This window comes from Coenobita brevimanus, chromosome 21 (genome assembly GCF_032717465.1).
Source record: "Coenobita brevimanus isolate Jiangsu-jjx chromosome 21, ASM3271746v2, whole genome shotgun sequence".
In the NCBI taxonomy this organism is placed as follows: Eukaryota; Metazoa; Arthropoda; class Malacostraca; order Decapoda; family Coenobitidae; genus Coenobita; species Coenobita brevimanus.
Window position 1 is genome coordinate 3,344,610 of NC_136974.1, and position 11,511 is coordinate 3,356,120.

At 41.9% G+C, this 11,511-nt stretch overlaps 2 protein-coding genes across 3 annotated transcripts in view; one reads left to right on the forward strand and one right to left on the reverse strand.

The window, feature by feature from the left end:
• The window catches only part of LOC145392183 (G2/mitotic-specific cyclin-B-like), a 57,698-nt gene extending 52,248 nt beyond the window's left edge, over positions 1–5,450 (reverse strand). The window contains exon 1 of the mRNA XM_080266631.1: positions 5,331–5,450. Coding sequence (XP_080122757.1) covers positions 5,331–5,360 — 30 coding nt within the window. The 5' untranslated portion in view covers positions 5,361–5,450. The remainder of the gene's footprint in view (positions 1–5,330) is intronic.
• Positions 5,451–5,876: 426 nt separating this feature from the next.
• Positions 5,877–11,297, forward strand: LOC145392184 (CCA tRNA nucleotidyltransferase 1, mitochondrial). Of its 2 annotated transcripts, none has more exons than XM_080266632.1 (2): positions 5,877–5,997; positions 9,697–11,297. In XM_080266632.1, exons 1-2 carry the CDS (start codon positions 5,917–5,919, stop codon positions 10,954–10,956), a joined length of 1,341 nt encoding a protein of 446 aa, XP_080122758.1. In that variant the 5' UTR covers positions 5,877–5,916; the 3' UTR covers positions 10,957–11,297. The 2 variants fall into 2 exon arrangements, with proteins under 2 accessions (XP_080122758.1, XP_080122760.1); XM_080266634.1 differs by lacking the exon at positions 5,877–5,997 and adding an exon at positions 6,576–6,640.
• The last annotated feature ends 214 nt before the right edge of the window (positions 11,298–11,511 follow it).

Sequence of the window (11,511 nt, forward strand, 5' to 3'; positions counted from 1 at the left end):
ACCCATCGTTAAGCTGGGGTATCGCATATTGAGGTATACCTGTATAGAAAAGTTTTGCTTTTATGACTGGACCTACAATACCTTCACCATTACATGGTCGGGTAATGATTACGCCATGATTAACTACGGTAACACTCTTAATGCATGATACAATATTGGCACAATTTTACATAGACCCTAATGCACATTTTAGTTTGCACTAGGTTAGGTAGGTTATAATCACTGGGGGATCTGGGAGGCAAAACCCTCCAGTGAGGTTTCAACACTTTCAGTTAAGTTTCCACCCCCCCTGGAGGTAGGGGGGTTTTCAAGAATACTCCCCCAGTATCCCTGCTTGTCGTAAAAGGCGACTAAAAGGGTTGGCGGAGGGTTAGTGCCCCTCCCCGGAAAACAACTAACTAAAAAAAAACAAACAAGAAGCCTCGGACAAGGACTGACCAAACAATGACGACCCAGGACCGGACAAAGGACTTGGTAATGAGTACATGGAATGTAAGAGGAGCGAATGATGAGGTGAAAGAGAGAGAGATTGTCCAGGTGCTTGAGGATGTATGTGGAATAACTGAAACAAAATGGAGAGGAGAAAGTGTGAGAGAATGGGAGTATGGATGGGGTATATGTGCAGGAGTAGATGAGAATGAGAGGGCAAAGGAAGGAGTGTGTATAGTTGTGAGTAAAGATGGAAGAAGAGCATAAGACAGTATGGATCAGTTGGGTCAAGGATTGTGTGGGTAAAGTTGAAAGTTGGAATACAAATGTGGGCGATTGTGTGTGTGTATGCGCCAACGCAAGATCGTGCTAGAAGAGTGAGAGAAGAGTTCTGGACAAATGTGGAAGTGTGCATGGAAAAGTTTGGAAGGAATGAGAGAGTGTTTTGATTGGTGATATGAATGGTAAAGTTGGTAATGTGAAGGTGGATGGAATAGTTGGTGAGTGGGATGTGCCTGCTGAGATAGATGAGAATGGGAGTGCGTTAGTGGACATTTGTGCTGGGAGGGGGTTGGTGATAGCCAATACCCTCTTCAGGCATAAAATGATCCACAGGTATACATGTGAGTGATGAGAAGGGTGGGTGGTGAACTGAATGAAAGGAAGGCAATGATTGATTATGTGTGTGTGGATGAAAGGATGCGAAGATGTGTAAAGGATGCAAGAGTGTATAGAGGTTGGGGAGTGGACTTTCTGACCACTGCTTGGTGGTGGCCAGAATTAGGATGCAAGTAAGATGGAGGAATAGAAAGAAGGGAAAGACGAGAGGAAGGAGTAGTTGCAAGGGGAAGTGGAAAGGTTACAGAGGATGAGAAAAAGGCAGAGTATAAGAGAGAAGTGGAGGAGAACGATTGGGCAAATATGAATTGGAGCAGATGGGAGACATGGAAGGTATGTGTAAGATATTTACAGAAGAAATATGTGCAGCATGTGATGTGGTGTGTGGAAGGAAGAGAGAAAGACGGAGGGGTGCAAGGAACAGCGTGGTGGACTGAAGAGGTGAAACAGGCTGTGGCACAAAGAAGAAAGCATACAATGAATGGATGAGAAATAGGGGCGTGGAAGAAGTTGAGAGGCGGAAGAGAGAGTTATATGTGGAAAGGAAGAGAGGTGAAAAGATTAGTAAGAGAGAGTAAGAGAGAGTGGATGAGGAATTTGGAAGGAATTTGAGTGTAAAGTGGAGGGACTGTAAGAAAATGTTCTGGAGAGAAGTGAAAAGAGTAAGACAGGGTGGAAGTGAAGTTAGCAGGGGAGTGAAAGATAAAAATGGTAGATTACTAGCGGAGAAGGGAGAAAAAGTGAGCAGATGGAGAGAACACTTTAAGGAATTGCTGAACGTAGAGGATGGAAGTAATGCACAGAGTATAAGTGGCTGGGGAATGGCTGGGAGAAGGAGGGAGGTGAGAAGACAGGAAGAAATCAGTAGGATAGAAGTTGTGGAAGCAATGAAGAAAGTTAAATCAGGAAAGCCCCCAGGAATTGATGGAGTGTGTGGTGAAATGCTGGGAAGCATGGGGGAGAGATAGTAGTAGAATGGATGTGGAAGATGTGCAGACTGGCCTGGGAGGAAAGGTAGAGTCCCGGAGGATTGGAAGTCAGGTATAATTATTCCCTTGTACAATGGAAAAGGGAAAAAGAAAGGGGTGTGTGGTAATCACAGGGCATTTGTCTTCTTAGTATAATAGGAAAAGTGTATGGTAGGATACTTATAGACAGAGAGTTAGAGAAAGAACAGAGGAATTAGTTGGAGAAGAACAGGGAGGCTTTAGGAAGGGAAGAGGTTGTGTAGATCAGATATTCATTCTTAGATCTTTAGTGGAAAAATTACTAGAGAAGGGAAAGAAGTTGTATGCTTTGGCTTTCATGGATTTGGAGAAAGCATATGACAGGGTGGATAGACAAGGATTGTGGAAAGTGTTAAGAATATATGGAGTAGATGGGGAAGTTGTTGAATGCTGTGAAAGAGTATGTACGATGGTGCGAAGGCTGCAGTGCGTGTGGATGGTGAACTAAGTGAATTTTTCTCTTTGAAAGTTGGTTTGAAACAGGGATGTGTCATGTCTCCATGGTTGTTCAATCTGTACATGGATGGGGTAATAAAAGAGGTACAAGGTAGGGTAGTGGATGTTGGAGTGGCCCTGGTGAGAGAGGATAGTGTTTGGAAACTCCCTGTACTGTTGTTTGCAGATGATACTGTGTTGTTGAGTGAAGACGAAGGGGAGCTGCAAGGCTTGGTGGATGAGTTTGAGAGAGGGTGTAAGAAACGGAACCTAAAGGTGAATGTAGGGAAGAGTAAAGTGATGGTCTTTGAGAGAGGTGAAGTTAGTGAATGTACAGCGAGGTTGGATGGTGAGGAATTGGAAAATGTGAGGGTCTGGTTAGTACTTGGATGGGTGACCGCCTGGGAACACCGGATGCTGTTGGCATCCCTACTTGTCAAGTGGGGTTTGTGGAGGATTAGTGCCCTTCCCTGTAAAACAATTAACTCTAAGCCTTTGGCCACCCCGTTTGGGATACATGGCGTCTGGCAATGAATGAATGAATGAATGAGTACGTTTAAGTATTTGGGTAGTGTGATGAGTAAGGATGGAGGTTTGGAGGGTGAAGTGCTTGAAAGGGTACAGCAGGGAAGAAAGGTTGCTGGTTCCTTGAAAGCAGTGATAAGAAACAGGGAAGTGAGCATGGAAGTGAAAAAGTTACTACATGACAGTATTGTGATACCAACTCTAACGTACGGAAGTGAAGCTTGGACATTGTTGGAAGGACACAGGTCAAGAGTGAGAGCAGTGGAAATGAGTTATTTAAGAGGAGCCTGTGGAGTCACGTGGAGAAACAGGCTGACGAATGAGGATATAAAGGAGCGTTGTGGTGTGGATGTGGATGTGATAGGAAGCGTTATGAGGAACTTGACCATGTGGAGAGGATGGAGGGTGAAAGACTGACGAAGAGAGTGTATGTGAGTGAGGTGGAGGGGGGAAGAGGGAGGGGGAGGCCGAGGATGAGATGGAGGGATGGGGTGGAGAGGGGTATATGAGAAGGGGTGTGAGTTGGGAGCAGGGCAGTGAAATGGCGGGGGACAGGGCGACTTGGAGGCGATTTGTTTGTGGCCATCCCAAACGGGATTGAGGCGTCTGGCAATAGATAGATAGATAGAGAAATTGTATATATTGGGGTTTGTTTTGGTGTGGTGACATGTCCAGTCGGCGGGACCAGCAGTAATGTAATATTGCTAAGTATGTATGTTGGAGCAGCCCTAATGTGAGGGGGCAGTGTTGGAAACTCCCTGTACTGTTGTTTGCAGACGATGCTGTGCTGTTAAATGAAGATGAAGGGGAGCTGCAAGTGGTGAATGAGTCTGGAAGTGTGTGTAAGAAACGGAATCTAAAGGTGAATGTAGGGATGAATAAAGTTATGATCTTCAAGAGAAATGAAATCACTGAATGTATAGTGAGGTTGGATGAGGAGGAAATGGAAAATGTGAGTGTGTATACTCGGGTAATGTGATGAGAAATGCTGGAAGTTTTGAGGGTGAAGAGCTTGAAAGGGTACAACAAGGAAGAAAGGTTACTGGTTCTTTGAAAGCAGTGATAAGAAATAGGGAAGTGAGCATGGAGGTAAAAGTTACTGCATGACAGTATTGTGATACCCGGTACTAACTCTAATGTACCATATGCAAGTGAAGCCTGGACCTTGTTGGAGGGACACAAGTCACAAGTGACAAGTGGAAATAAGTTATTTGAGAGGAACATGTGGAGTCAAATGGAGAGACAGACTGACAAATGAGGAAGTGAAGGAGCACTGTGGTATGGATGTAGATGTGACAAAGCATTGAGAAATACAGTGTGGTGGTTTGGCTATATGGAGAGAATGGAAAGCTAGAGACTGACGAGGAGAGTGTGTGAATGAGGTTGAGGGGAGGAAAAGGAGTGGGAGGTCAAGGATGAGATGGAGGGATGGAATGGAGAGGTATGAGAGAGGGGTGTGTGAGCTGGGAACCGGGCAATGAAATGGTGGGGGACACGGCTCACCTGGAAGGTGAGCGACATGGAGGTGATTTATTTGTGGTCACTCGTTATGGGATTAAGGGCTCTGGCAATAGACAGGTATATTTCATTCGTTCTCCAATATTTTTTTATCTAAAATCAAATGTTACTCACCCGAGATGTATCTAGTACTAAAATAATTTTCCATGAGAATGCAGGTCTATATGAAAACAGCTCAAATCCTTGCATCACTTTTGTTCATATTTACCAAGACTACACTGACACCATACAAAATACTACCAACATTTGCAAATATAAACTGGTGAGGAAAAGGTGCTACTAGGCATATTCAAAAACTCTGTGGCCTAAGACATCCTTACATGCCCTACCTGAATTTTAAACCATCACTATAGTATAAAAAAAAAAAAAAAAAAAAAAAAAGTCCCCACTGGCATTAGCCTACAACTTTAATACAGGCATAAAACTGAGACTAGGGTACATTAAAGTCTGTTCACTGATGCTTACTAACATTAAATATACACTCCCTATCTTTAAAATATATGACACTATGTAAATCAATTACTGCCGAGGCGATTTAGGCCTAACGTAGTGTTGCTTGTTTCTTTCCACTTGAAATATCATACCAAAAGTTACTTCTGTTACGTGATTACAAGTAAATCTCTGACCAAACACATTTTCAACAAGGGACACGATGGGGATACTGTGCTTTTTAAAGGCAATATTTATCACGTGCAAGGTTTGGACATTTAATTTCATGTGCCTACAGCTGTTAGAATGGACAACTACTTCAACGTTTTGTGTAGACAACTACAATTTTATACACATCTCAGTACTCACGTTATTCTGCTGACTTGCTCTTAAAGACATATTTGCTACATGCACGTCCGAATCTCTAAGAAAAATCACTTTGCTAAGGAGATATATAAGGTTAAAACGAAGGTACCACCACCAGCCCAGACAATCTGCAATCCAAACTCGAGCACCGGACGCTTTAAAAGTCTACATTAGCCACGATTGGTTGAAATATTAAGAAAGGCGAGCACTGATTGGCTGACAGGACTACCATTGACGCTGCTGATTGGCTGGAAAGTTTAGCAAGGGCGGCGCTGATTGGTTGAATTGGAATTTAACCAATAATGTCAGCAAGCATAAAATATGACATGAAACACCGAAATATTTGTAAATAAATCCATACTATTTTTTTAGCCTTCAAATATATAAAAATGTGCAACTGAAAAAGTGAACGCCGGGTAAATTTTCGTATTGTTGAGCTATTGTAAATATATCCCGACATCTGAGAGAGGTATAATAATAAAAACATTAATGTTATACAGTTAATCATTTACCACTGCTTGAATTCATTTTTTTTTTTTTTTGGAATACGAATGTAATGTTGACATGAACAGCTGATCCAAAGTGCGGGATGCATGTCGTTGGGTGGTCGGTGCTTCGCAGATTGCAATTCTTATGTTTGAGACACCCTGTTAACCAGAATATCACAGCAGTAAGTTAAGCAACATATGTAGGTGGCACGGTAAACATACGTTTTACTTTGAGCAGTAAAAACACCTTACCAAATCAGTTCTGATAGTTTCATGCGAAAATTATTTCCCTCGTTTTTAGCTGTATTCAACCATATCAGCTCGTTAAGGGGGTATCACACGGTACTAAAATCATGGTTTGCCAACGGAACGCGTTCCTGGTTTGCTGGAACCAGGCACAAACCCTATCACACGTTCCTCGAACGCTGCCGACGGTCGGCAAAAATGTAAACAAGGCATACCGGTGTCTGTCCCACCGTCTCACGAGTCACACGCAACATGGCTTTGAATTTACTGAGGGGAGAGTGATTGCTGCACTGGCTCTTGCAGTGGTGGCATTTGAGAAGAAAGAAAAGGCGGTAGACAAAACCACGAGAAGGAGCCGCCTTGTGACAAGGGAATGGTCTTACTTTATTCAATGAGGGCAATTTCAGCAGCCCTTTTCCATACTATCTGCCCAGATGCCATCGTATCTGCAGTGCTGAATGAACAGCGAGGTACATACAGTACAATACTCTTTTACCCATTGTGGTGTGCTGTATTCGCTCCCAAATGTAAACCACTGAATTATCAACATCGTTATTTCACCCATGCACGATATAAAAGGTTATTTAAGTTTTCATAATTAATAATATATATAATGGAAAGTAATAGGCACTTAGGAGGGAATTATAACTTTTAAAAAATAAACAAAATACTGCAGTATAGCCTCCAAGTTCTCCATTCAGCTCGCTTTGCTATCAGAGAAAACGTTTTGTTCCTGGTTTTGTCGGCAGTAATGGATTCGAACTGAATCCAGTTTTGCCAATGAAATCCTCGGCCGCTACCACGGTTTCTTGGGCAGTTACCACGATTTCTTCGGCAAACCATGATTTCAGGTACCGTGTGATACCCCCTTTAGATTTTTAAAACATAATGGCGGAAGGGACTGTCTTAACCTAAGTGTTCAGCTTAACCTAACATGACTGTACCTGATAATTTAATCAAACCTAGCACCCAGTTGGGAAGTAGGGAAACAAAATCAACCCTTTCAGTACATTAAGTTAGGATTCTTCTATTAAATTACTTCGGAAGCAAGCAACCGTAGGTGTGGCATAAGGAACGTGATGATAAAAACTGGGAAATTTTTCAGCAGGAAAAGGGAATTTACCACGCAGAAAATTGTCAGAAAAATTCAGAAAGCAAACTGGAGGAATATGGATTGAATTGGTACGTAAGGTGCTTCTACTGCCTCATGTAAAGTGTATGTTTTTTTTGTTTTGTTTTTTATGTTTCATTTTGCATCCCCTAGAATAATAATGGGTAACCCTTAAAGAGACATATGACCACCTTTGAAATTAATTCATTCATCATTGGTAAAATGAATGAGTTCATTGATGATGCTACTGTTAGCAGGGTAATAGGCAGGATGCAGGTGGGGAAAGTGGCAAGTGTGTCTGTGTTGACTGCTGAAATGCTGAAGGCCTCAGGAGATACAGGAGTGGGATTAGTTACTGATTTGATAAAACAATTATAGATGATTGGCTGAAGAGTGTGGTTGGAAGTATGTACAAAGGGAAGGGTGATGCCCAGGAAAGAGGATATTATAGAGGCATTAAACTTTTGGACCAGATAATGAAGGTAATGGAGAGAGTTCTAAAAGGTATGATTAGAGAAAGAGTGAACATTGATGAGATGCGGTTTGGATTTATGTCAGGGAAAGGTACCACTGATGCCATATTCATTATTCAACAATTTCAGTAAAAAACATATACAGTATATATATATATATATATATTGCCAGACGCCTCAATCCCGTTTGGGGTGGCCACAAACAAATCGCCTCCAAGTCGCCCTGTCCCCCGCCATCTCACTGCCCTACTCCCAACTCACACCCCCCTCTCTCATATACCTCTCCACCCCATCCCTCCATCTCATCCTCGGCCTCCCCCTCCCTCTTCCCCCCTCCTCCTCACTCACATACACTCTCTTCGTCAGTCTTTCACCCTCCATTCTCTCCATATGGCCAAACTGTATATATATATATATATATATATATATATATATATATATATATATACAGTGTATATATATATATATATATATATATATATATATATATATATATACAGTATATATATATATATATATATATATATATATATATATATATATACAGTGTATATATATATATATATATATACAGTGTATATATATATATATATATATAAATATATATATATATATATATATATATATATATATATATATATATATATATATATATATATATATATACACACACGGGGAAAAAAAAGGGATCTGTACATTGTTTTTGTTGATTTAGAGAAGGCCATTGACAGAGTCCCTAGGGAGGTGGTGAAGTGGACAATGAGATTTCTTGGGATCTAGGAGTGGCTGGTTAGAATGGTTATGGCTATGTATGTAGGTGCCTGCACCCAGGTAGGATTGAATAGAGATCTGAGTGATGAGTTTTCCATGAATGGTGGTGTGCATCAGGGGTCAGTCTTTAGCCCCTTGTTTTTTATCATGGTGCTTGAAACCCTCTCACGTGACCTTAGAGATGGATTCCCGTGGGAGATATTGCATGCCAATGATGTGGTGGTGATTGCAGAGAATGAAAGGGAGGCAGAAGAAAGATTTAGGAAGTGGAAAGATGGTATGGGGCACAAGGGTTTTAGAGTAAATGTAGGTAAACAAAGGTTGTGGTAGCTAGGGTTGGTGGCAGTACTGTCAAAGAAAAGGGAGAGTGGCTTTGTGTGGTTTGCCACAAGAGCGTGTGAAATAATTTCCTCTTGTGCAGTTTTAAGTGGGTTCATAAGAGATATAGTGGAATTAGAAGCAGACTGCTAGATAGTGCTGTTTTCATGTGTGCGATGTGTTGGGAAGAGCATGTGGAGACTGTCAGGTGTGAAAGGATTGATACTGCTGGTGAGTCTCTCAAGTGTGTGGAATTTTTATTACTTGGGAGACATGTTATGTGCTGGAGGTGGGGCTGGAGCTAGGTCTGTGGCTAGAGTGATGAGTGGTTGGAAGAAGTTCAGGGAGCTGTTGCCTCTCCTAACATTGAGAGGGCTTTCCCTCCATGCTTGAGGATCTTTGTATGCAACATGTGTTGGGAGTGTAATGCAGTTTGGTAGTGAGACCTGGGCAGTAAAGGAAGAGCATGTTTGTAGGCTCATATGTACTGAAATGACAGTGATTAGGTGGATATGCAGTGCGTCCTTGAATGCGACACCTAGAAGGCTAGGTTTGTGATGGAAGAGTTCGGAGGAAGGATGGGACTGGAGTGTATTGGTGTTGTGATGAGGAGAGGTAGATTGAGATGGTTTGGGCATGTGGAGAGAATAGGAGAGGACAGTTGGGTGCAGAAAGTGATTAGTACTAATGTTGAGGGTAGGGTTGTGAGAGGCAGACCAAAAAAGATGTGGGACAGGTTCATACAGTGTGATCTCAGGCATAGGGGACTGAATAGGGAGGCTGCCAGAGATCGAGCAGCATGGAGAACAGCCATTGTGTGACCAGGGCCGACGCATGCAAGCATGTTGGAGCCTTTGTAAACAATAGAAAACAAACCATGAATGGAATAAATAATGTAGCTGCATTTTGTTTTTAGTCATTATAGACCATTAATGACTTTTTTTTTTTTTTTTTTTTTTAAGTTCCTGCACAGCATGAAGATTGAGGAGGCACAACTAGATAAGGTTCTGCGACCAGGAGTGCAGAAACTGTGCGAGATATTTTCCAAGCATGGCCATGAGCTGAGACTGGCTGGTGGTGCTGTGAGGGACCTCCTGCTTGGTAAGATCCCACAGGACTTAGATTTTGCCACGACTGCTACCCCGGATCAGATGAAGAGCATGTTTGAGAGCGAGGGCGTGCGGATGATCAATGCAGGAGGGGAAAAGCATGGAACTATTACTGCCCGACTGGAAGAAGAGAATTTTGAGTGTACAACACTTAGGATTGACTTGAAGACAGATGGAAGACATGCAGAGGTTCAGTTTACCAAAGACTGGGAGCTAGATGCAAACAGACGTGACTTGACAATTAATGCAATGTTCATGGGTTTAGATGGGACAGTGTACGATTATTTTGATGGCAGTAATCACCTCAAGCAAAAACTCATTACCTTTGTTGGTGATGCAGACAAACGGATCAAAGAAGATTACTTACGAATACTGCGTTACTTTCGCTTTTATGGTAGGATAGCAGAAACTCCAGACAACCATTGTCCACATGTGTTAAACAGCATTAAAGAAAATGTTGAAGGCTTGAGCCAGATTTCAGGGGAAAGGATATGGGTTGAACTTCAGAAAATACTGACTGGAAACTTTGGAGGTGAACTCTTAATAAAAATGGTTGAGTGTGGGGTGGGTCCATACATTGGATTTGCACCAAATTTTGATTGTGCAAATGTGCGATCAGTGTATACAAAGTGTGAAGAGGCTGGCATCTCTACAAAGGAAATGCATCACATGACTCTCTTGGCATCTGGTTTTTTGAATGAAGAAGACTGTATTCGGTTCATTGCCCGTGTGAAATGCTCAAAAAGAGAACAGGAACTTCTTATCCATATTGTAAGGTACAGAGACTTAGCACTACATGCAACATCCGTCAAAGTTATTAAAGATCATTTAGCTGACCTCATAATCGGCGAGAGAAGACACAAGGACATTACTGTCTTTTATGTGAGTGAACTCTTGAAATATTCCTGCCAGCTTCCGTACCTTAAAGAGATTCAGGAATGGGAGATGCCAAAGTTTCCTGTGAATGGCAATATGGTTGGAGAGAAGGGTGTGCCTCGGAAAAAAACTAAATTCGCTCTAAATGATTTGTTGCAAGAATGGAAAAAATCCAATTTCTCATTGAATACTGAAGATCTCTTGAACACTTTAGATGTAGAAAGATACCTGTATTAGTAATAAATATGATCCCATACAAAACATACTTCATCTAATTATGGTATACAGTATTCAGTACAGTATGATGAGGATTTCTGTTTGTCTGGTTTTATGTGCGTTGTTATTATATGTAGCACTAAGATTTTTTACTGAAGGTTTGAAGGTAGGTTGTGGCACTCACCATCCACTCACTTGATGCAATGCTGCTCATGGGTGACTTCCGTTTCCTCTCTTCCTTCCTTCATTCTTTCCTCTTCCTTCTGTGTACATGTGACTCTACACTGAGTGACAAGCCAAATGGTTTCCTGTACACCAGAAAACCATTTACTACAGTGGATGGTAACCATATAACCAAAGTATGGCGCTTGGTGGTTTCGTGGGTAATTAAGGCGTTCCAGTCAGATTGAGCCTGTGCAAGTTTATATCCTAGGGGTGGTTGAGGTTTATTGCATATGTAATGCCACTCAAGGCTGAGTGAGGCAGGTCACTCTCATCTTAAATGTCAGGACCAACTTGCCTAGCCCTGGGCTCCTACGCTTCTGATGGGGCAACACAGGATTATGTGTTGTGTAA